The sequence below is a fragment of the Salmo salar genome, chromosome ssa06 (assembly GCF_905237065.1).
Source record: "Salmo salar chromosome ssa06, Ssal_v3.1, whole genome shotgun sequence".
NCBI classification, from domain to species: domain Eukaryota; kingdom Metazoa; phylum Chordata; class Actinopteri; order Salmoniformes; family Salmonidae; genus Salmo; species Salmo salar.
In genome coordinates, this window is record NC_059447.1 from 70,410,946 (window position 1) to 70,437,583 (window position 26,638).

Genomic DNA, 26,638 nt, shown 5'->3' on the forward strand with positions numbered 1-26,638 from the left:
CTGCCACTATGACCATCGTTATGCTTGGAGGACAAAGGTGGATGCTTGCAAGCTGAAGAACACCATCCTAACCGTGAAGCACGGGGGTGGCAGCATCATGCTGTGGGGGTGCTTTGCTGCAGGAGGGACTGGTGCACTTCACAAAATAGATGGCATCATGAGGATGGAAAATGATGTGGATTATTGAAGCAACATCTCAAGACATCAGTCAGGAAGTTAAAGCTTGGTCGCAAATGGGTCTTCCAAATGGACAATGACCCCAAGCATACTTCCAAAGTTGTGACAAAATGGCTTAAGCCCTGACCTCATCCTATAGAAAATGTGTGGGCAGAACTGAAAAACTGTGTGTGAGCAAGGAGGCCTACAAACCTGACTCAGTTACACCAGCTCTGTCAGGAGGAACGGGCCAAAATTCACCCAACTTATTGTGGGAAGCTTGTGGAAGGCTACCCGAAACGCTTGACCCAAGTTAAACAATATAAAGGCAATGCTACCAAATACTAATTGAGTGTACGTAAACTTCTGACCCACTGGGAATGTGATAAAATAAATAAAAGCTGAAATAAAATCACTCTCTACTATTATTCTGACATTTCACATTCTTAAAATAAAGTGGTGAATCTTACTGACCTAAAACAGGGAATTTTTACTTGGATTAAATGTCAGGAATTGTGAAAAACTGAGTTTAAATATATTTGGCTAAGGTGTACGTAAACTTCCGACTTCAACTGTAGCATTCCATTGTTACAATAGTCACCATTTTGTTACAATATAATATTGAAACACTAATATAATATGATTTATTTATTATTATTATTATTATAGTAAATGTGTCACTTACATTTATATTATTGAAAAAGGTTCAACATTTAACCCCTGCCCTCACAAAAAGGTATCCGTTTGAACCTTTACAAATGAACTAAAAGGGTTCCCCCACAGTAGCAATCATTTTTAGCCACAAAAGGTTCCTCGAGGCTCCTTTAATTCTAAGAGTGTGCACTGAGGACACTTACCTACAAATCCGTCCTCTCCGACCAGCTTCAATGCAAGCTTGTCTGCCAGCACCGAGGAGTTGCCATGGGCGATGTTGGCAAATGGCCCCGCGTGGACAAACACTGGAGAACCCTAGAACAACAGAAGGGCACACCATTTTTATTTATTTTTTTATTACCCAAAGTGACTTACTAGCAAACCCAGCACAAACAAACATGTAAAGCTGTACCTCTACATTAATTTGCATTCTACAACTACATCATTGAGTTTCAGGACTGCATATTTGTCTAAACATTATTTGTCTACACAGCAGCTGCAGGTTAAGAGCTGGGAGGCACTAGTTGTGCAAAGTGCCAGTGTTAATACACAGAACAACCCCCTTCAGCCATTGGACTATTTCTATAACAATATACAAGGTCAACTACAACTTTTGAGGAAGAAAATTGCTAACACCTCAGTCGAAATACTGGGAGAGGGGAAAAGCTTGGAGGGAGAAAACTGGGAGGTGAGTGAAAACACTTTAGCCATTGTTTTGTCATGTGACAGGGCAGAGACAAATACCTCCAATCCCACAGAGCGCTAAATCACTTGTTTAATCAGCCTCTTACACATGCTTTATAAAGCATCTACTTACAATCGGAGAGAGAAAATAGAAAAGAGCACAGTGGGAGAGAATGAATGTGAGTGTGTGTGTGTGAGATTGTATTGAGAAAAAGAGCAACTAGAGAGATAAATCAGCAGATGAAAAATGCCCATTTGAATAGGTATCCTGTTGCTGTTACCACCCTTTCCATTGTGTGCTCTTTCTCTGACCCTGTAGGAGAGCTAGCATACGTCACATAAAAGGTGAATCGCTGTGTGTGATGACAACCCCTGAACTCTGATTGGATGTTGTGTCATTCCCCCCCCCGGAAAGACATTCAGGAAATAAAACCACCAGCTCTCACAAATGAAACGGGAAATAAATAAAATAAAAAAGGCAATTGTGTCAGTTCTCCAGTCGGTGGAAAATAAAAGAGGAAGAGAGGATTAAACACACCCAGGGGGAAGGGATGGAGATAAAAACAGGAAGGAGGAGATCGTTTCATCCTTTCCCCTTTTCACACCTCTCTCTCCAATACACCATCAGCATCACACACAAAAGGGCAAAAGGTTAGACTGGGGTCAATCAGGTGTCAAAACTAAGACTGATTGGTCCATTTAATCATGATCCACTCATGTAGACTGTAAACCCAGATGCCTGTACCAATCCTACATACAGCACCTATTACTCTACTGTCACTGTTTTGAACTCTGTGAGGAACAAGTGGAGGATGAGAGGAGACATCTTTGAGAGAAAACCATAGCAGAGGAATACAAGGTCTGACATCATCGGAATGTCCATGATGGGGAGGGGGGGGGGGGGGTATGTGTGTGTGTTGTGGATGGAGCATTACACTTTCATCATTTGCGGTCACATCTGTGTAAACAACTCTGAACTGTCCTTAACAGGCCATAATTAGCAGTGCCAAGCTGAAGAAATCACTCCTAGAATGTGTCTGTATCTACAGTGCCTTCAGAAAGTATTCACATTTCTTTACTTCCTCCACATTTTTTTATGTTACAGCCTGAATTTAAAATAGATGAAATTGAGATGAAATTGAGATTTCTTGTCAATTATTTTATAAAAAAATGAAAAGCTTAAATGTCATGAGTCAATAACCCCTTTGTTATGGCAAGTCTAAATAAGTTCAGGACAAAAAATTGCTTAACAAGTCACATAAGTTGCATGGACTCACTGTGTACAATAAAAGTGTTTAACATGATTTTTAAATAACCTCATCTCTGTACCCCACACATACAATTATCTGTAAGGTCTCTCAGTCGAGCACGGAATTTCAAACACAGATTTAACCAAAGACCAAGGAAGTTTTCCAATACCTCGCAAAGAAGGGCACCTATTGGTAGATGGGTAAAACATTTTTAAAAAGCACACATTCAATATCCCTCTGAGCATGGTGAAGTTATTAATTACACTTTGGATGGTGTATCAATACTCTTAGTCACTACAAAGATACAGGCGTCCTTCCTAACTCAGTTGGCGGAGAGGAAGGAAGCCACTCAGGGATTTTACCATGATGCCAATGGTGACTTTAAAACAGTTACAGAGTGCAATGTCTGTGATAGGAGAAAACTGAGGCTGGAGGTTGGATCAACAACATTGCAATTCTCCACAATACTAACACAATTGACAGAGTGAAAAGGAGGAAGCCTGTACAGAATAAAAATATTCCAAAACATGCATCCTGTTTGCAACAAGGCACTAAAGTGATACTGCAAAAAATGTGGCAAAGCAATTCACTTTTTGTCTTGAATACAAAGTGTTGATTGGATTTGCCCTAAGCATTACTGAGTACCATTCTCCATATTTTCAAGCATAGTGGCGGCTGCATCATGTTATGTTATGCTTGTTCTCGTTAAGGACTGGGGAATTTTTCAGGATAAAAAACAAACTGAATGTAGATTAGCACAAGCAAAATCCTAGAGGAAAACCTGGTTCAGGCTGCTTTCCACCAGACACTGGGAGATGAATTCACCTTCCAGCAGGACAATAACCTAAAACACAAGGCAAAATCTACACAGGAGTTGCTAACCAAAAAGACAGTGAATGTTCCTGAGTGGCCGAGTTACAGTTTTGACTTGAATCTGTTTGAAAATCTATGGCAAGACCTCAAAATGGTTGTCTAGCAATGATCAACAACCAATTTGACAAGAGCTGTCACGCTTGTGTGTAGGAACGGACCAAGGCGCAGCGTGAGTATCGTTCCACATCTTTTATTTGAAGGTGAAACTTTGCAAGACAAACAACAAACTATAAACAAAACACAAACCGCGACGACAGAGGTGCAACATGCACCAACTCAAAAATAATCTCCCACAAACACAGGTGGGAAAAACAACTACTTAAATATTATCCCCAATAAGAGACAATGTTGACCAGCTGCCTCTAATTGGGAATCATACAAAAAACCCAAAATAGAAAAAAATTAGCTAGAACACAACATAGAAAAAATAAACTAGATAACCCCCCCCAAACACCCTGACCTACTCTACCATTGAAAATAAGAGCACTCTATGGTCAGGACGTGACAAGAGCTTGAAGAATTTTGGAAATAATAAAATGGTCAGATGTTGCACAATCCAGTTGTGGATAGCTCTTATTTACCTTATTTACCCAGAAAGACTGACAGATGTAATCACTGCCAAATTGTAACATGTATTGACTCAGGGGGTTGAATACTTAACTAATCAAGATCGTTTTTCTCTCTCGTTTTTTTCTCTCCCCCAAATGTTAGAATTTTTCTTCTTACTTGACGTAAGAGTATTTTGAATAGATTATCCATTTTAATCCCACTTTGTAACAACAAAATGTGGAAAAAGTAAAAAATTATTGGGACAATGACACATTTTCTGTTGTTTTGGCTCAGAACTCCAGCCCTTCGGATTTGAAATTATACAATGACTCTACAAACTTGTTGGATGCATTTGCTGTTTGTTTTGCTTGTGTTTCAGATTATTGTGTGCCCAACAGAAATGAGTGTCATTTTGGAGACACTTTTATTGTAAATAAGAAAATAATAAACTCAGCAAAAAAAGAAAATGTCCTCTCACTGTCAACTGCATTTATTTTCAGCAAACTTAACATGTGTAGATGTGTGTATGAACGTAACAAGATTCAACAACTGAGACATAAACTGAACAAGTTCCAGAGACAAGTGACTGACAGAATTGGAATAATGTGTCCCTGAACAAAGGGGGGTCAAAATCAAAAGTAACAGCCAGCATCTGGTGTGGCCACCAGCTGCATTAAGTACGGCAGTGCATCTCCTCCTCGTGGACGACACCAAATTTGCCAGTTCTTGCTGTGAGATGTTACCCCAGTCTTCCACCAAGGCATCTGCAAGTTCCCAGACCTTTCTGAGGGGAATGGCCCTAGCCCTCACCCTCCGATCCAACAGGTCCCAGACGTGCTCAATGGGATTGCGATCCGGGCTCTTCGCTGGCCATGGCAGAACACTGACATTCCTGTCTTGCAGGAAATCACACACAGAACGAGCAGTATGGCTGGTGGCATTGTCATGCTGGAGGGTCATGTCAGGATGAGCCTGCAGGAAGGGTACCACATGAGGGAGGAGGATGTCTTCCCTGTAAACGCGCAGCGTTGAGATTGCCTGCAATGACAAGAAGCTCAGTCCGATGATGCTGTGACACACAGCCCCAGACCACGACGGACCCTCCATCTTCAAATCGATCCCGCTCCAGAGTACAGGCCTCGGTGTAACGCTCATTCCTTCAACGATAAACGCGAATCCGACCATCACTCCTGGTGAGACAAAACCGCGACTCGTCAGCGAAGAGCACTTTTTGCCAGTCCTGTCTGGTCCAGCGACGGTGGGTTTGTGCCCATAGGCGACGTTGTTGCCGGTGATGTCTGGTAAGGACCTGCCTTACAAAAAGGCCTAGAAGCCCTCAGTCCAGCCTCTCTCAGCCTATTGCGGACAGTCTGAGCACTGATGGAGGGATTGTGCATTCCTGGTGTAACTCGGGCAGTTGTTGTTGCCATCCTGTACCTGTCCCGCAGGTGTGATGTTCGGATGTACCGATCCTATGCAGGTGTTGTTACACGTGGTCTGCCACTGCGAGGACGATCAGCTGTCCGTCCTGTCTCCCTGTAGCGCTGTCTTAGGCGTCTCACAGTACGGACGTTGCAATTTATTGCCCTGGCCACATCTGCAGTCCTCATGCCTCCTTGCAGCATGCCTAAGGCACGTTCACACAGATGAGCAGGGACCCTGGGCATCTTTCTTTTGGTGTTTTTCAGAGTAAGTAGAAAGGTCTCTTTCGTGTCCTAACTTTTCATAACTGTGACCTTAATTGCCTACTGTCTGTAAGCTGTTAGTGTCTTAACGACCGTTCCACAGGTGCATGTTCATTAATTGTTTATGGTTCATTGAACAAGCATGGGAAACAGTGTTCAAACCCTTTACAATGAAGATCTGTGAATTTTTACAAATTATCTTTGAAAGACGTTTCTTTTTTTGCTGAGTTTGTTTCTAAACACTTACCATGATTACGGATAGTTCTGAATGAATCGTGAATTAGATCAATTGCTGTCCAAAGGACTGTGTGTGTGTGTGTTTTATTTGCGAGGCGGAGAGCATAATTTACAAAGCCCCAGAGAGTAGGAACCCACCCCACCCCATTGCAGCAGCCCAGATGACCTCATAGCATCCTCCATAAAACACTAACATTGGATCAGAGGAGACCACCTTTGGTTGACATTGAACAGGCATGTTTGTGTGCATGGTGTTTGTATGTTTTACAGTAGATTAGAGGCAGTATGGGTGTGTTTCAGTCAGTCCCACTTACAGTAAGTTGGCCGTTTTAGAACACACGTACAGTAATCATGGCCCTCTCGACTACAAACACAGTGAGGCAACTATTACTTTCCTCCTATCTCTTTATCAACCCTGCTCCATCTGTGAAAACATACATATGCACGCACGCACACAAGGGCACAGAGGGCCTAACTAAACTGAAAATTCCCACGGATCCTTTAGGCCTGGTCCATCCCGATATGCATCCCCCCTTCAGAAACACAGGAAACACAGACAGGAAAAGTTCCACAAAACAGGACTCCAACGTTTCCTCCCAAAACATAAAACCACTCTCTGCAACACCACTTCCCCCCCTGCGCCCCAAAACAAAAACCTAATCCCTACTCAACCCCACACCCTAAAAACATACAACCACTCCAGAAACCACCTCCCAAAACCAAAAAGTAGCCAACCAACATCTAGTTTCTAACCCCTTCAACGTTTGCATACATATGCCGTCAATTATTGAACATTCTAATTGATGACATTACAAGGGGCTGTTAAATCTTCATTGAACATTTAAGCAATCATTTCTGAGGATCCGGGAATTATTGTGTGACACACGATAATTCCTGGGTTTAGGGGCATTGTTGCTTTTATAAAATGGTTGCCAACATATTTATAAAAATACTAATTACATTTTTTAAGCAAATAATAATTTAACAAGCAAATTTGTTTTTGCATGCTGAAGTTGCAGTCTGGTCGTTAGTTATTTTCTAGTGTTTTGTCCCAGTCGTCAATTAATCATTTTATTCATTTGAAGTTGCTATGCTAAAACAATCATAGGCATTTAGCTAGCTAGCTAGCAGAGATTCAATGATGATGATGAGAGACAAGAACTTCAATAAATAATGATTTAATAAATATCCAATAGGCCTACATAGGCCGCACTGCGCACGTTCATTCTTGGGCTAGCTAGGCTACTGGTACTGGAGAGATCGCATTTGTAAAACAACACATTATTGCACAGGTCATAAGGCAGACGTAGGTTTATACAACCCCCAACTTTTGTAAATCAAATAGTAGCACTGAAAAATAATGTGTTGATGATTTTTTCCCCCCGAGAGTTTATGAATTTCCTGCCTGGGCTGCGGGACCGTGGAATTACATCATTAACACGTCATGGTACTTTGAAGGAGTCCCACAACTCCCGCATATCAACCAATCAGCATCCAGGATCCAAATAACCCGTTTTATAATTCAGAATAACCCTTTGAGTTGGACTGATTTTATCCAGAATTCGAGTTTCCATTGTGTGGTCATTAAAACATGAATTATTATTTACAATCATTAAATTAGAATTCATTCTACAGTTCTCTTTGTAATGTAATCAATTAGAATCATTCAATTAGAGTGTTCAACAATGGAAGGCATAATGGCATTGCTCTGCAGACGGTTCCAGAGCCTCTCCCTGAGGGCAGGTCCCCTACAGACACAGCCAGCCCCAGCAGTCAGAGGGGGCCAGATCCAGATGTGTTCCAGCTCTTTCTCAGTTTAATCATTCAGTCCATCAGCCCTAATCTCCGTCTCCCTCCTTCTCTATTCCTCCATCGCCTCAGAGAGAATCGGGTATGGGCGTTTCCACTAGCATGGGCCAGTCAGAGGTCACACGTGTGTGTGTGTGTCTGAGTGTCTGAACGTACACGGTCATGACTCAGTGCACAATGAGATGCAGATGTATGGAGAAGCAGGGTAAATGTATGGACCATCACACCCAACCTCAACTGATTGCTCTTTAGTTCAATTCTAAACACCTGCTCTTAGCTCACAGCTACACCCATTTCCCAATCTCTAGGAACTTGAAAACATTCTAGGAACTTGGAATGTATAAATCTAAGAGGATTGGACAAAAACTGCTCTGATAGCCTACATGGAATATTTCTGGATATTCCTGAGCAACAGTGCAGTCATCACCCTATCTTTGACATCATCGTTGTCCCCTATCTATATCTGTCTTCATCTCATGCTTGGATAGCAATGTGTGGTTAGGGACTCACTTCTAGGGTCTGCATAAGGGTAGGCTTGATGGCATCCTTCATGAGTACTGCAAGTGCTCCACTCACACCCTGAGAGAGAGAAAGAGAAGTTGTTAGTGCTGAAATTCTTGAAGGGATTTTCCAGTATCCTACCAATAAAATAATCAGTAAGCATGCAAACCACACAATAAAATGCCTGTTAAAGCAATTAAAATGGAATTTACTCCAAAACCCATATTTCCATACACACATCTATGACACACACACGGCCCATCCCTACTTATCATAATTTCCAAAATCCAGTCTGGCCTGGTTGTGTTTTCCAGTCATGGATAATCAGGAATGCCGCAGTAACAGAATATGGGATCCTCCTCAGTGAGCCAGGCCTATATGGCTCGACAACACCACCACATCCAGCTTGGGGGGGGGGGGGTCAGAGCCACCTGAGCCAACATGGCTCCACAGTGGAGGCTATAGTTATGGGTTTCAAGAGCAGCTGGAGGCCATTTTGGGTCAAACGAGGTCCATGTTGCCCGCTCAAGCTCCTCTGTCTCCTGAGAGGCCCAGAAACCACCCTGCTTAGTCTCCATAATGTCAGGGACATGATAGTTGAGGGTCACTAGGGGTTAAATCCCTACAAAACCTGGTGGGGAAGCTACTTTTAACCTATAATAACACCATAAACTTGACCTCTAAAAGCAAAGGTTCATCCATTTTGAATGTTAATTTGTTTTTGTGCATCTCTGAGTGATGTTCTATCGATTCGAGTCATTTCCTGTCTTCATTTGTATCTGAGTTAGTGGCATTCAAGCAGGCAGAAATCCGTCCAGTATGACGTAACACACTCTCTCAATTCACTGGAAGTTAATAGGAATACAACTTCTAGATCACAAAAACGTCTATCATACATGTCAGATTTCAATACTGGCTGATGTCATAACTCGGGGGGATGCCTTCTCTCGAACGAGTCATTGATCATATTTTTGCGATATTCCTACTTAAGACTGTGGCGGTCATGAAATTTTGGCAGCCGGTTAATGTCATGCAAAAGACTGCTGGTCTCACGGTAATTGACCGTTAATTAACATGAACACCTTTAGCATCTCCAGGCTTCCACACATACAAGCCACAGATCCATTTAGCATCTCCAGGCTTTCACACATACAAGCCACAGATCCGTTTAGCATCGCCAGGCTTCCACACATACAAGCCGCTGATCCGTTTAGCATCTCCAGGCTTCCACACATACAAGCCACAGATCCGTTTAGCATCTCCAGGCTTCCACACATACAAGCCGCTGATCCGTTTAGCATCTCCAGGCTTCCACACATACAAACCACTGATCCGTTTAGCATCTCCAGGCTTCCACACATACAAGCCGCTGATCCGTTTAGCATCTCCAGGCCTCCACACATACAAGCCACTGATCCGTTTAGCATCTCCAGGCTTCCACACATACAAGCCACTGATCCGTTTAGCATCTCCAGGCCTCCACACATACAAGCCACTGATCCGTTTAGCATCTCCAGGCTTCCACACATACAAGCCACTGATCCGTTTAGCATCTCCAGGCTTCCACACATACAAGCCACTGATCCGTTTAGCATCTCCAGGCCTCCACACATACAAGCTGCTGATGTGCACCTTTGGAACATCTACATTTAACAAACAAAAAAATACATGCATATATACACACACATAATCAAATCTATTTAAATATACACCATCACAATATATTTTAGTCAAGTCTAAAGAAACATGATATGAAGAAAATGTATTTCAGAAGAACAGAATATGAGTCGGCTTACTGTATGTCTGGCTATGCGCCATGCCATAGGCTTGTTCATTTAAGTGACAATATAATATATAAGTACCATTATTTTATATGATTTTATATTAAGAAGAATATAATTTAACTTAGCTGGGAAAAAAATACTGGATATATTTATTATGGAGCAAGTGTGCATATGAAGTGGATATTAAGAGTAAACGTGATCACTTGAAACAGGTCCTATATGCCAGATTTAGAGTTATTTGGCAACTTTAGTTGTGAATGAAACAAACCTTAGAATGTCTTAGAAATCAAAACATATAAGGGCTGTATGGAGCGACTGCTGTTGATGATTTGAGAAAGAAGTCTTGCCTCAGGCTGCACAGCTGTCAAATCAATTTCCATTTAGAATGGTCCATTATTAAATGGTTAGGAACAGGGGGAAGGGAAAAAGACATGTCATCTGTATGCACTCCAATAGGGAATGGAGGACGCTGGCTTTCCCGCCGCTCTGTTTTGTAGGCTACTTCAGTTTCATAGCGGAGCATAATATGACCAGCTGAGAAATAAATACAACACCACTTATTTCACTGCACGTATCAACCACTGTTTGAGGAGTCTGCTCTCGCTGCTGGAAAGGTGATATTCCACCCAAACTCTGTATGCCATGGGCTCTCCAACCCTGTTCCTGCAGCTACCCAGTAGTTAATTTGGGAAATGTGAAAATCTGTTTGGGAACATCGATATTAACATGTTTTTGCAACAAAACACATTTAACTAAACTGTTGATAGCCATGCTGCGCACTGGAGAAATGAATAAAGGAGGAGATGGAAACGCATGGTGGTGAGATTCCGTATAGCTAAAGGTAATTCTGTATAGCTAAAGGTAATTCTGTATAGCTAAAGGTAATTCTGTATAGGTAAAGGTAATGTCATCCAAACAAGAATATATATATATATTGTAAACAATCCCCATTACTAGGCTATTCTAAATCAAAGTCGCAAAAAACATCAAGCGCTATGATGAAACTGGCTCTCATGAGGACCGCCACAGGAAAGGAAGACCCAGAATTACCTCTACTGCAGAGGATAAGTTCATTAGAGTTACCGTTGCCAGAGATATTATAGAAAGAAGATAGAAATCCAATTAATGAGTGAACACATAATGCCCCATCAAGCAGACTGTCAACCAATCGCGTTCACGTTGTCAAGCTGCGTCATGCGGTTGCTAAACTAATCATCAAGCAATCCCTTCTCAAAGAGAAGTGTTCCTATTTTCCTCGAAAGTATGCAATGTCACGATTCCAAAGCTATACGATACTACAGATAGCAAGTTAATCATCTCACATCTCGGAAAAGATTTGTAATGTTGTACTTCTTGTTGATGAAATTCGTACTAATGTTGGGTTTTTGAGCTAGCGCCCAATAGACCCATTCACTCCTTGAAAGAGAGCGCTCTTTGTCCAACAATCGGCCAGAATGAACCGCGCAGCCCATTGATGTAGCATGGGCAACGTTTCCCCATCTCTTCAAAAGTATACCTGCTGTTGTGAATGTTAGACTCCACTCTGTGAGGGACATCGATCTACAGGTTGAACATTGTGAGATTGTAGACTCCTAAATTTATAGTGCAGTTTCTTTAGGCGATTTTACAGGTAACTAGCTATGTTACATGCTGATATTGTCTTTTGTATTAGTGTGTAGCTACGTTTGCTAGCTACACTACATGACCAAATGTATGTGGACACCTGCTCGTTGAACATCTCAGTGATTCATCACTCCAGAGAATGTGTTTCCACTGCTCCAGAGTACAATGGCGGCGAGCTTTACACCACACCAACTGGCGCGTGGCATTGCGCATGGTGATCTTAGGCTTGTGTGCGGCTGCTCAGCCATGGAAACCCATTTCATTAAGCTCCCGACGAACAGTTCTTGTGTTGACGTTGCTTCCAGAGGCAGTTTGGAACTTGGTAGTGAGTGTTGCAACTAAGAGCAGATGATTTTTACGCGTTACAGCACTCGGCGGTCCCATTCTGTGAGCTTGTGTTGCCTACCACTTCGCGGCTTTATATATATATATATATAGAAGAGTATCTACCTAGATAGTTGCTTGCCACCCCATAGAGAGCAGTGCATTGTGGATTTTGTAGTCGATTGGAGCTGCAACAGATTTCCACAATGATTTTCCATGTTGCTACCAACCTTAATATAACACCAAAATGAAACATTTGTCTCATAACATCTGTGATAATGTTAATGTCTTGACTGAGTTTAAGTAACACATAACCAGAGACAAACACAAGCAGAGCCAAATCTCCACTTGACAAGATAATCAGGAAGGACAAGAGAGACAAAGAGAGCTTAGTGAAGAGATCTTGCCATATGACACCCTTCGTAATGTTTTATAGCTGATGTTTAAGTATGCTATGGCCATTAAAGTAATTTCTGACTGATGTCTTTAAGTGGAACAATACTGCAACTGATTAGCCCTAACTGAAACCATTTAGCTCTCATCACACACACACAACAGCAGGATTGTTGGTTCGATTCCTGCGGCCAACCTTGTGTAAAATGTATGCACGCATGATTTTGGATAATGGTATTTATTATATGATTATATTACCAGGTCCTCCGCTGTGATGGGCTGTCCACTGCGGCTGCTGCCCACCACCATACGTCCCAGTCTGGTCTTCATGTCCCCCAGTCCATCAGCCAGGGCCAGGATAGCCATGATCTCACTAGCCACCGCTATGTCAAACTGGGTCTACACAGGAGAGGAACATAGTGTGTGTATTTACCGACGATATCAAAATCTCAATGGCCACTGCTATGTCAAACTGGGTCTACACAGGAGAGAAATATGTACACACACACTAAACACAAACACAGCATCAATGGCCACTGCAATGTCAAACTGGGTCTACACAGGAGAGAAATATGTACACACACACTAAACACAAACACAGCATCAATGGCCACTGCTATGTCAAACTGGGTCTACACAGGAGAGACAAGGGTCATTCCACCTCAAAAAGCACAAGAAAGAGGATTGACACCCACCCTTTCAGATTATTTTTCTGAGAAATTAAGCTAATTGATTGGAACCAAATTGGTCATTTTAATTTATAAGATTCTGATAATATTCAATAAATATAGTACCCAACATCCAATTCGGACCAAACTTCTTCCTACCAATGAGCAAGACATGAGGAATAAATGTTTAAATAAAAAGCCATCCACGGATCCCCCCATGCCTATCCCATCCCAACAACCAGTATACAGCATCAGTTCTCTATGTTTGACTAGTAGTATGAAGCTGTGGCTTGGAGTATTGCTTCTCCATACTATGTAATGTATTCCCTGTTAACTGGTGAAATGTTGTTCCCCTGTTCAGAGAAATTAGTAATTGAAGTCGCTTGCATTATTTACCATAAAGTAGTGTGAAAGTACAACTTTTTTTGTTCTGACTATATCGCCACACTCTTATCCACTCTGCTGATAACAACATTTCCTTTGCAACTTTGGATAGAAAACCAATAGATTTGGCTCATTCCGAAAATAAATTGTGTGGTCATCCTCACACTTCAAGCCAGTCCTCCATGAAAGCAATTCCTTTCTTAGAAACCTAATGACTTTTCAACCCAACTCTCCTTGAATAGTCCAACAACTGGCCACTTTCTGAGAGTGCTATCCCTACACAATTCTCATATGAAGACGTTTCCTACACGTCCAAAGCTTTGGAGAAATGGGCTAGGGACTAAAATATTGTGACAACCCTAATAAGATAATTAAGTGCATGGCAGTCTTCTATTTTTTCAATAAAATGATCAGGAAACATCTCTATATTTATTGTGACTAGTGACCATTAACCAAATTGGATGTTGGGTACTATATTTATTGAATATTATCTGAATCCTATAAATTAAAATGGCCAATTTGAGTGCAATCAATTAGCTTAATTTCTCAGAGATAAAATTCAAATTTCAACAAAATAATGTTTCAGGAATGCCAATTTTACATGTTTCTAACTACAGAAAATGTCAGCACAATCTGAGATGGTGGGTGTCATGGCTTGCTGAAATGACATGGAAAGACTCTCAAGCAACACAAAAATCTTGAGGTGAAATAAGTCATACTGAATCAGAGAGGGGAACGACGCAAATAGAGTACACACACACAAACAGAGAACACTTGAGAGAGAACAGCGGGGGAGCTGAGGGAGGGAGTGGAGGGATAACACACACACATACACACACCTCATGTACAACACTATACAACTGGCAGGTAGACTGACATGTTAACTACTAACACATGAGTCTGATTCTATCCCAGTGGATAAGATTCCAAGACAGACTGCTTTTCTACAGGGCATTAGGCAATATCATTTTTGTAAACACACATGCAGAGTGAGCAATGTTTCATGGATGTGGCCTAGTTTTCCAAAAGCCTTATTGCGTCAGAGTGTTGGGGAAACAATGGAAGGAAGGGCTGTTGTTTATCTCTCTGTGTGTGTGTGTGTGTGTGTGTCAAGGTTATTGTAGTAACCAAATAAGTTTATTTATTTTTTTGAAAACTGAAATAAAATGATTAACCCGTTTGAAAAACTGAAAATATTATCTTTAATTCCAAAACTCAAATAAAATAAAAACCATCATGAATCATATTCCTTTTTTTTAATTTTCTTAAATGGTATTTATTTTTTGGTAAAAAAATCGAATGGGGTTTTCAAGCCTCTGAATCTGGGGGGGGCACATTGAGATTGACTTCATGATTTAAAGACTCAGTGAGACGACGTTGCAACGAGCAGCACCGCTGATTGAGATGAGTGAGATGCAAGTTTTTGCTGTCACAGTCACACAGAGTATCTGTGCACGTGCACAGGTGCGCTTAACAATGCTACAAAGTGGTAGCTACGGGACCAAAACTTCTACTACTGTTTACTTCGTGCATCTACCTCAGCCTGTGGTATTCAAACTTTCAGCGGGGATACCATTTATTTAGCCAGAATTTCTGGCGACTCCACCCCAACTACACAATTTTGGCGACCCTGCTGCAATTCCCCACTAGGGGTCACGACCCCGACGTTGAATACCACTGCCTTATGCATTACTGCCACAGTGGTAAGATGTTATCCCCAAAAACACAAATTATACAACACATAAATGGCTCCGAGCCTCCCACGCATAGGCTACTTTCTGTCCCTTACACTAAAACTGAAAATAAATATAAAAACTAAATAGTAAATCAGATCTGAACACTAACTGAAACTAACCTGAATTTCAAATAGAAATCTTAAAACTAATAAAAACACCAAACTATAATAACCTTGGTATTGCGTGTGTGTGCGCCTGTGTGAGAAAGAGATAAATTGTAAAAGATCAATTACATTAACCACACCGACACAAACGCACCGTTAACCGCACCGACACAAACGCACCGTTAACCGCACCGACACAAACGCACCGTTAACCGCACCGACACAACGCACCGTTAACCGCACCGACACAAACACATCGTTAACCATACCGACACAAACACATCGTTAACCATACCGACACAACGCACCGTTAACCATACCAACACAAACACATCGTTAACCATACCGACACAAACACATCGTTAACCATACCGACACAACGCACCGTTAACCATACCGACACAAACACATCGTTAACCATACCGACACAAACACATCGCCAGAGTAAAGGCATTAGGCATTGACATTTTTTACTACCCCTCCCGAGGCCAAGGCCCTGGGGGGCTATAGAGTGTACCACTGGATGAGTGATGAGAGGATGAAAGAGGGAGGGAACGGTGGAGGGACATAAACATATGCTTGCTAACGATCCAGGAGAGGACAGTATTTTATGCTTTCAACATTTGCTTTCACTTAAGGTGCTTGCTTCCCATTGAGGGAAGTGTGTTTATTTGCAGGATTTCATTTAGGCCCCATTAATACTGACAGATACTGACACACCAACACACTTAATTGGAGAAGGCGAGGGGGGGGGCGAAGGTCTGTCTCTGTGTGTGTGTGTGTGTATATAGTGTGTACACGCCAGTCTTTGACGCCATGTCTCAACAATGTGTATGCACATACTGTATGCACACCTGTTGATAATATGTGGAGTAACCAAAAATGTAATTTATCCCCCAATTACAGTGTAAATGGATATCATAAGGTGAATGCACCAATTTGTAAGTCGCTCTGGATAAGAGTGTCTGCTAAATGACGTAAATGTAAATGCAAATGCTTGAGCACCGACCATTCAGCCAAACTGGAAGTAATCAGTAAATGAAGGTGTGTAAATGAGTGGTTAGTAGTACATTAGCCAATGGCCATTAAGATTCCTACATCTTTTATTTATGCATTTACTTTAAGCGACTTTGAGATTCTACTTGTAATGAAAAGCACTATATAAAATAAATACATTACTAATCAGTGAGTTATCACTCAGGTCATACACATAATCACATGGTTATAATGTACATAACATTTTAAAGATATACTGTACATACCTCTCGCACATGTCCTTTCTCAGTGCTGGCCTGTCCTACAGTTATCTTCCTCAGGAAACGATCGTTGGTATCAACCACTGCAAGACAGAAAAAAATACCCATAAATACAGTATACTAATTCATACATTACATCACACTTAAGATTGCAAAAATCCAGGAACATTCTCAAAAAGACTCCTGGAATCAGGATGGAATAAGCACGAAATCCATGAATCTTCCAACCGGGATTCCTGGAAAACCTGGGATTTTTGCAACCCTAATCGCATTAAAAAAATATCTATATTTTTTTTTAAATGAGTGAGCCCCTTCAAAACGTCATAGTGTTTCAGTGACATGTGGAAAACATCTGACTGAGCGTTAAACTGGCCTCTTTCATAAACATGGACCAGGGAGAGCCTTTAAAACCTAGGTGACCCGCTGGTACACAGTATTGAGTCATGTCCTTTACAATCCAACCCTGGCCTGGTCTGTAAAACCCATTTGGACAGTAAACAGTGTTAAAACACATGTATGATGGGCCTGTAACTGACACACACACACACACACACACACACACACACACACACACACACACACACACACACACACACACACACGACCCAAAGAGACCTCTGGATGACCAGCGCTAGCCAAGAAAAACCACACATTTCTCAGACTGGAAATGAATACGTTCTCACAGACATAATTAAGACACAGGCTCCTAAGTGGCACAGCGGTCTAAGGCACTGCATCTCAGTGTTAGAGGTGTCACTACTGACCCTGGATCGATTCCAGGCTGTATCACAACCGCCGTGATTGGGAGTCCCATAGGGCGGCGCACAATTGACCCAGCGTCGTCCGGGTTAGGGTTTGGCTGGGGTAGGTAGGCTAAATAAAAATGTAAAGGCTAAATAAAAATGTAATTGAAAAAGTATAAATTGATAAAGGTAGGCCTATTCAATTCACTAAACTTTTTTATTTAACCAGGTAGGCCAGTTGAGAATAAGTTCTAATATACAACTGCGACCTGGCCAAGATAAAGCAAAGCAGTGCGACAAAAACGACAGAGTTAATCATAAACAAACATACAGTCAATAACACAAAATAAAAATAGAAAAATCTACAGTGAGGGAAAAAAGTATTTGATCCCCTGCTGATTTTGTACATTTGGCCACTGACAAAGAAATGATGAGTCTATAATTTTAATGGTAGGTTTATTTGAACAGTGAGAGACAGAATAACAACAACAAAAATCCAGAAAAACGCATGTCAAAAATGTTATAAAATGATTTACATTTATATGGGGATGAGGTAGTCGGGTGTGCTATTTACAGATTGGCTTTGTACAGGTACAGCAATCGGTAAGCTGCTCTGACAGCTGATGCTAAAAATTAGAGAGGGAGATAAGACTCCAGCTTCAGAGACTTTTGAATTTCGTTCCAGTCATTGGCAGCAGAGAACTGGAAGGAAAGGCGGCCAAAGGAAGGGTTGGCTTTGGGGACAACTATACCTGCTGGAGTGCCTGCTGCGGGTGGGTGTTGTTATCGTGACCAGTGAGCTGAGATAAGGCGTAGCTTTACCTAGCAAAGACTTATAGATGACCTGGAGCCAGTGTGTTTGGCGACGGATATGTAGTGAGGGCCAGCCAACGAAGGCATACAGGTCGCAGTGGTGGGTAGTTTATGAGGCTTTGGTGATAAAACGGATGGCACTGTGATAGCAAATTGGATGTAGTCTGAGAAGAGTGTTAGGGGCTATTTTGTAAATGACCGCTGAAGTCAAGGTTCGGTAGGATAGTCAGTTTTACGAGGGTATGTTTGGCGGCATGAGTGAAGGAGGCTTTGTTGCGAAATAGGAAGTCAATTCTAGATTTAATTTTGGATTGGAGATGCTTAATGTGAGTCTGGAAGGAGAGTTTACAGTCTAACCAGACACCTAGGTATTTGTAGTTGTCCACATACTCTAGGTCAGAACCGTCCAGAGTAGTGATGCTAATCGGGCGGGAGGGTGCGGGCAGCAATCGGTTGAAAAGCATGCACTTAGTTTTACTAGCATTTAAAAGCAGTTGGAGGCCACGGAAGGAGTGTTGTATGGCGTTGAAGCTTGTTTGGAGGTTTGTTAGCGCAGTGTCCAAAGAGGGACAGATGTATACAGAATGGTGTCGTCTGCGTAGAGGTGGATCAGAGAATCACCAGCAGCAAGAGCAACATCATTGATATATACAGAGAAAAGAGTCAGCCCGAGAATTGAGCCCTGTGGCACCCCCATAGAGACTGCCAGAGGTCCGGACAACAGGCCCTCCAATTTGACACACTGAACTCGATCTGAGAAGTAGTTGGTGAACCAGGTGAGGCAGTCATTTGAGAAGCCAAGGCTATTGAGGCTGCCGATAAGAGTGTGGTGATTAACAGTCGAAAGCCTTGCCAGGTTGATGAAGACAGTAGCCGTCTCTTATCGATGGCGGTTATGATATCGTTTAGGACTTTGAGCGTGGCAGAGGTGCACCCATGACCATCTCGGAAACCAGATTGCATAGTGGAGAAGGTACGGTGAGATTCGAAATGGTTGGTGATCTGTTTATTAACTTGGCTTGAGAAGATTTTAGAAAGGCAGGGCAGCATGGATATAGGTCTATAACAGTTTGGGTTTAGAGTGTCTCCCCCTTTGAAGAGGGGGATGACCACGGCAGCTTTCCAATCTTTGGGGATCTCAGACGACACGAAAGAGGTTGAATAGCCTAGTAACAGGGGTTGCAACAATTTTGACGGATAATTTTAGATAGAGGGTCCAGATTGTCTAGCCCAGCTGATTTGTAGGGATCCAGATTTTGCAACATCAGCTGTCTGGATTTGGGTGAAGGAGAAGCGGGGGAGGGGCAAGTTGCTGCAGGGGGTGCTGAGATGTTGGTAATTGGTAGGGGTAGCCAGGTGGAAAACGTGGCTAGCCGTGGAAAAATGCTTATTGAAATGATCGATTATCGTAGATTTATCAGTGGTGACAGTGTTTCCTATCCTCAGTGGAGTGGGCAGCTAGGAGGAGGTGTTCTTATTCTCCATGGACTTTACAGTGTCCCAAAACTTTTGGGATTTAGTGCTACAGGAAGCAAATTTCTGTTAAAAAAGCTAGCCTTAGCTTTCTAAACTGACTGAGTATATTGGTTCCTGACTTCCCTGAAAAGTTACATATCACAGGGGCTATTCGATGTTAATACAGAACGCCACAGGATGTTTTTGTGCTGGTCAAGGGCAGTCAAGTCTGGGGTGAACCAAGGGCTATATCTGTTCTTAGTTCTACATTTTTTTTTATGGGGCATGCTTATTTAAGATGGAGAGGAAAACACTTTTGAAGAGCAACCAGGCATCCTCAACTCACGGGATGAGGTCAATATCCTTCCAGGATTCCCGGGCCAGGTCGATTAGAAAGGCCTGCTCGCTGAAGTGTTTTAGGGAGCGTTTGACAGTGATGAGGGGTGGTCGTTTGACCGCGGACACAGTACGCACGCAGGCAATGATCGCTGAGATCCTGGTGGAAAACAGCAGAGGTGTATTTGGAGGGCAAGTTAGTTAGGATGATATCTAAGAGGGTGCCCATGGTTCCGGATTTAGGGTCGAATCTGGTAGGATCCTTGATGATTTGTGTGAGATTGAGGGCATCTAGCTTAGATTGTAGGACTGCCGGGGTGTTAAGCATGTCCCAGTTAAGGTCACCTAACAGTACGAACTCTGAAGATAGATGGGGGGTGATCAATTCACATATGGTGTCCAGGGCACAACTGGGGGCCGAGGGGGGTCTATAACAAGCGGCAACGGTGAGAGACCTGTTTCTAGAAGGGTGGATTTTTAAAAGTAGAAGCTCGAATTGTTTGGGCACAGACCTGGATAGTATGACAGAACTCTGCAGGCTAACCGCCCCCTTTGGCAGTTCTATCTTGTCGGAAAATGTTATAGTTAGGGATGGAAATTTCAGGATTTTTGGTGGCCTTCCTAAGCCAGGAGTCACACACGGCTAGGACACCCGGGTTGGCGGAGGTTTCTAACGAGGCTTCTACTGTTAACATGCATGAAACCAATGCTTTTGAAGTTACAGAAGTCAACAAAAGGAGAGCGCTTGGGGAATGGGAGTGATTCTTAGGGCTGCAGGGCCTGGGTTAACCTCTACATCACCAGAGGAACAAAGGAGGAGTAGGATAAGAGTACGGCTAAAGGCTAAAAGAACTGGTCGTCTAGTGCGTTCGGAACAGAGTAAAAGGAGCAGGTTTCTGGGCGTGGAAGAATAGATTCAAGGCATAATGTACAGACAAGGGTATGGTAGGATGTGAGTACAGTGGAGGTAAGTCTAGGCATTGAGTGACGATGTGAGAGGTTTTGTCTCTAGAGGCACCATTTAAGCCAGGTGCAGTCACCGCATGTGTGGGGAGTGACTTATTTGAAGTTATGAACTTGGAAACATGCGTGACTGATGACCTTTTAATGAAATAATGGAACATTAGAACGTGGAAGAGACTAAGTGCCAATAGAGAAGGTTAAGGTGAGTTCTTTAGGTCTCACTCAACAGTTTGTCTAAACGCCTAATAATGGAGGTTTAGGATTGGTTATTCTGTGGTTAGTTATCCACCAAGACCACAGGAAATCACTGGAGTCCCAACATCATCCTGGGCTTTAATTTTTAAAAAGAGATGTGCACAAGCCATAGTCTGGCAGAAATACAGATGTGTGCACAGACACACGCATTTGTAGTAACACTGTTTTGAATCTTCTGGAAGCACACTCTTCAACGTGCCCTTTTGAGCCTGCGGAGTAAATACCCCATCAGGCTCCTGACAACCTAAAAACAACATTATTCCCAGAGGGGTGAAAAACGGTGCACCTCACTCACCACACCCAGCTATCTGGGTCTGACTGCTGCACTCCTTTGGGGGACTTGGAGGCATGAGTTAGGGGTGGGACAGACAGAGGGAGAATACCCATTGAGAGTGAACCTAGAAATTACTCACTACCTATGAATCCCAAGACCCTCCACCCCAGGGTTTTGTTTGGAAAATCTGGCGCCAGACAAGTGACCGGGAAGATTTAAATTTGTTGGACATTTGAGACATTTACTGGTCATCCATATGCGGTAGGTGCGTAACCCATCCACCCAAACAGCTAGCGCCATCGAAACAAGGGATATTGGCCAAATTAACATGTCCTTAAAAACAGCCTAGAACTAATTAGAAAAACACTATTCCTTTGTGTTCTGATCTGTACATATATATTTGTTTACCTTTATTTAACTAGGCAAGTCAGTTAAGAACAAATTCTTATTTTCAATGACGGCCTAGGAACAGTGGGTTAACTGCTTTGTTCAGGAGCAGAACGACAGATTTTTAACTTGTCAGCTCGGGGATTTGATCTTGCAACCTTTCGGTTACTAGTCCAACGCTCTAACCACTAGGCTACCTGCCGCCAAACTGTATAGCCTATTGTTTGCAAAGAAAAAAAAAGCCATATCTCAGACTGGCCAATAAAAAGGAAAATATTAAGATGGGCAAAAGAACAGCCACTGGACAGAGGAACTCTGCCTAGAAGGCCAGCATCCCAGAGTCGCCTCTTCACTTGATGTTGAGACTGGTGTTTTGCGGGTACTATTTAATGAAGCTACCAGTTGAGGACTTGTGAGGCGTCTGTTTCTCAAACTAGACACTAATGTACTTGTTCTCTTGCTCAGTTGTGCACCGGGGCCTCCCACTCCTCTTTCTATTCTGGTTAGGGCCAGTTTGCGCTGTTCTGTGAAGGTAGTACACAGCCTTGTACAAGATCTTCAGTTTCTTGGCAATTTCTGGCATGGAATAGCATTCATTTCACAGAATAAGAATAGACTGACTAGTTTCAGAAGAAAGTTCTTTGTTTCTGGCCATTTTGAGCCTGTAATCGAACCCACAAATGCTGATGCTCCAGATACTCAACTAGTCTAAAGAAGGCCAGTTGTATTGTTTCTTTAATCAGAACAGTTTTCAGCTATGCTAACATAATTGAAAAAGGGTTTTCTAATGATCAATTATGATAAACTTGGACTAGCTAACAACATTGGAACACAGGAGTGATGGTTGCTGTTAATGGACCTCTGTACGCCTAAAAATCAGCCGTTTCCAGCTACAATAGTCATTTACAACATTAACAATGTCTACACTGTATTTCTGATCAATTTGATGTTATTTTAATGCACAGTTTAAACTTAATTTGGCCAAAGTAAATGGCTAAAATTGATTAAACAAAACACTTGTGAACTGGTTTAAACCTCAAAACGTTTTGAACAGGCTATAACGCAGCAATTACCAAGAAAGGCTAGTGCCTACAATACCCAACAAATGACAGCAATAGACTAATGATATTTATTTTACAACAGGCCTACTGATAACCTCTTAAACTAAATAAGGAGCACACAATTAAAAAGAGATCAAACTTTATTCAGCCAACAAAAATGTCAACAGAATGAAACAAAACAAGTTTAGCATATTTAGCCCTTGTGTTGTCTTAAGGGTGAAAAATGACCCGCAACTATGTTTAACAACAGAGAAAACCCCCTAAATGATATTTTTTCAACTTGAAATTTGATGACTTTTCCTAGAGTGACCCCAACATTAGAAAAAGTGAAACATTGCCTTTGTTCATATTTCCATGAAAGCTGTACACCACCAGGTTACAAAGATGGTCTTAGGGTCATTTTCTGACCCGGCAGTTATAAAATCAGTTACACACACACGGAATTGAGATTGTGTGCTACTAATTGAACTCAGACAAAACTAAAAAACGTGCATGTGCAGCAACTCCCCTCCACAACAACACACAACAAAACAAAAACTATTTCAGACAAAATAAACATTTCTTGAAAGCATTGTTTACTAATGGTGAATGCAGTCAGAGGCTATAAAGGTGCTGCAGATGACAGTCCCCCCCCCAGTTCTCTCTTTGCTGAAGCCATGAGTGCACGTTTCAGTGCCCAGCAGGTCGTAGATCAGATTTTTTCAGACGTCCAGGAGGAACATTTTTGTCAAAGAACAGCAAAAAATCTTCCTGGAGATGACAAATTGAGGCTTTCTGTAAATATGGAGACAACTGGAAAAGGATGGATGAGATTGACCCACGTGCCTACATAGGGCTGCTAATCTTAGCGGGTGTGTATAGGTCCCGAGGCGAGGCTACATGTAGTCTCTGGGATGCAGAGAGTGGAAGGGCGATTTTCCGTGCCTCAAGAATGCTACGATTTGATAACCGTGAGTCAAGACCTTCAAGACGCGTGAGAGACAAACTGGCGACCATAAGAGAGGTCTGGGAGAAGTGGGTGGAGCGTCTACCATACCTCTACAACCCTGGGCCTGAAGTTACAGTGGATGAGCAACTGGTTCCATTCAGAGGTAAATCTGTAATGTAAGTGATTTTCACTGTTCATTTTATTATGTATTGCTGTAATATCGTTGATTTATGTTCTTCACGTTTTTGTTTTGTATCTATTATCTTATTTTATTCTTATTGTTTATACACCTTGTGGGTGGGGGCAATGGTTAAAAAAAATGGGATTAGACTAGCATTTTGTAGTTCAATTATTGTTTCCCTTCAATAAAATGCATTCAAAACTACTTTCTCCAAGTTTCTGCTACTTTCTTAGGCTATACAAGTGCTATCTTTTGCAGTACCTTTAGCAATAACAATAATAATAATAATAAAGCTCTAAAGAAAACAATCATGACAGGTGTGTTGTAATAAAAACGAGTGGTGTCCACAGATTAAATGCAGTCTTTCTGCATTGTGAAGAGGGAAAACCCAGATATTCACAAAGTTTGTGTTGAATGACAGGTTGTTTCTTCAAGCAAAATAGATTTGGGGTTTAAAATTCAATTAAGCTGCTTAATTTTAAGGGTTTAGTGAAGTGCGGGTCATTTTTTACCCTTAGGACAAGGGGAGTATACAGAATGTTAAGACTACAAAGGTTAAAGAACTGGTTTGGATTAATACATTGGCCTACAATAACAACAATGAAATACAATAATAATGATAAAACAAATGATTATAAACACTCCAGAATTGCATCCTAACTGAATAGAGTCGTACAGTAGCCCCCATTTAGCCGCATCAACATTCTTGTCATCTTTGTCCACAACCACTTTTCCATATTTAGGACATTCCCCTTGTAGCAGAAGCTCCAGACTAACATTTTCCCCTGGTGGAACTGTTTTTCAGTCGGTGGCAGCAGCCCACGATTTGGTCAAACTATTTTGTTTATTTTTTCATGATGCAACAGGATAGCTATACAATCAGAAAACAGATTTTTTTTTTCTCCCAGGAAAGGAGAGTGTCTCGCTTGACACAGCAGCAGGCCCCAGCTAAAAAAGGTACAGGCAGGCAGACACCTTCATTACAGCAAACATGAGGATAATGTACTTTACCTTTTGTCCAAATCATGGTTTCAGCCTCCTACCTTTATGTTTTTAGTGAGGTGAATGAATGTGCAGCCAGCAATGACGCGACCAACACATTTTTTTACTCGCACAGCCAAGTGCGGCAGGTAGCCTAGGGGTTAGAGCGTTGGACTAGTAACCGAAAGGTTGCAAGATCGAATCCACGAGCTGACAAGGTAAAAATCTGTCGTTCTGCCCCTGAACAAGGCAGTTAACCCACTGTTCCTAGGCCGTCATTGAAAATAAAAATGTATTCTTAACTGACTTGCCTAGTTAAATAAAGGTTCAAATTTATATATATTTTTAAAGTAAAGGGTTGCAAAAGACGACTAAATGGTCACAGTCTGGAGTCCTGCCTTGTAGGCTTTTCACTATAGGCATACTCTCCAACTTTCATTTTAGGCCAAGGCTCCTTTCTTGCTTTCTCTCTACCAGCAGCACAATTGGCCGGCTACAATTACAATTACCGGCTAACGGAAACCCTGCTCCACCCCTCAAATCAACACATTTACCAATCACGTGGGGGGGCTGGAATATGGGAGGAGGGAATAACTGATTGGACAGGATCCTACCTCTCTGCCAGGTGACCTTGGCGGGGTCGAGGTCGAGACGGACAAAGGAGCTGACCTCCTGGGGCGTGAGAGCACTGGGGTCAATCTCACTGATGCCCAAACGCTAGAGCAGGAGAGAGAGAGAGCGAGAGAAAGAGATGATAATGTCAACAACAGCTTATGAATCATGCAGTGGTAAAGCCAGCAGCATAGCACCCTGCATCCCACTGCTGGCAGGCCTCTGAAGCTAAGAAGTGCTGGACCCCGGATGGGAGGCCAGATGCTACTGGAAGTGGAATTTGAGGGCCAGTAGGAGGCACTCTTTCCTCTGGTCAAAAAAAAGTATATCCCAGGTTAGTGATTGGGGACATTGCCCTGTGTAGGGCACCGGGTTTTAAACGGGTGTCCTGACTCTCTGCTGTCACTAAAGATCCAATGGCACTTATCGTAAGAGTAGGTGTGTTAACCCCGGTGTCCTGGCTAAATTCCCAATCTGGTCCTCATACCATCATGACCACCTAATCATCCCCAGCTTCCAATTGGCTCATTCACCCCTCCTCTCCCCTGTAACTATTTCCCAGGTCGTTTGCTGAGAATGTGATCTCAGTCAACTTACCTGGTAAAAAAAGACCGTTCAATGAGGTCCAAAAGGCTTCATTTTCCTATCTCAGACATTTAACTCTTATCCCAGAATTTCCCTGTGATGTCTATCATATCACCTTTCCCAACTAAAGGTAACTGCCAAAATAAAGAAACCACTTGATTAAATGAGGGATACAAAAGAAATTGAAAGCAGGTGCTTCAACACAGGTGTGGTTCCTGAGTTAATTAAGCAATTAACATCCAATCATGCTTAGACTCATGTAGAAACATTCCCAGTTGCCCATTATTTTGGCTGCCAGGCTAGAAGAGATCTCAGTGACTTTGACAGAGGGGTCTCAAAGGAGCATGGCGTTTAAAAGGTGTGTGTCTCAGTCACCAGATCTCAAATCAATAGA

General features: G+C 42.2%; 1 protein-coding gene across 2 annotated transcripts in view; it reads right to left on the minus strand.

Annotated features, from left to right (window-relative positions):
- The window catches only part of mthfd1l (methylenetetrahydrofolate dehydrogenase (NADP+ dependent) 1 like), an 85,316-nt gene that overhangs the window by 42,956 nt on the left and 15,722 nt on the right, over window positions 1-26,638 (minus strand). For both annotated transcript variants that reach the window (XM_014205574.2, NM_001165368.1), the window contains 5 exon segments: window positions 25,662-25,764; window positions 16,677-16,753; window positions 12,781-12,921; window positions 8,408-8,476; window positions 1,014-1,125 (listed from right to left, as the gene is read on the minus strand). In XM_014205574.2, the coding sequence (XP_014061049.1) occupies window positions 1,014-1,125; window positions 8,408-8,476; window positions 12,781-12,921; window positions 16,677-16,753; window positions 25,662-25,764 (502 nt within the window).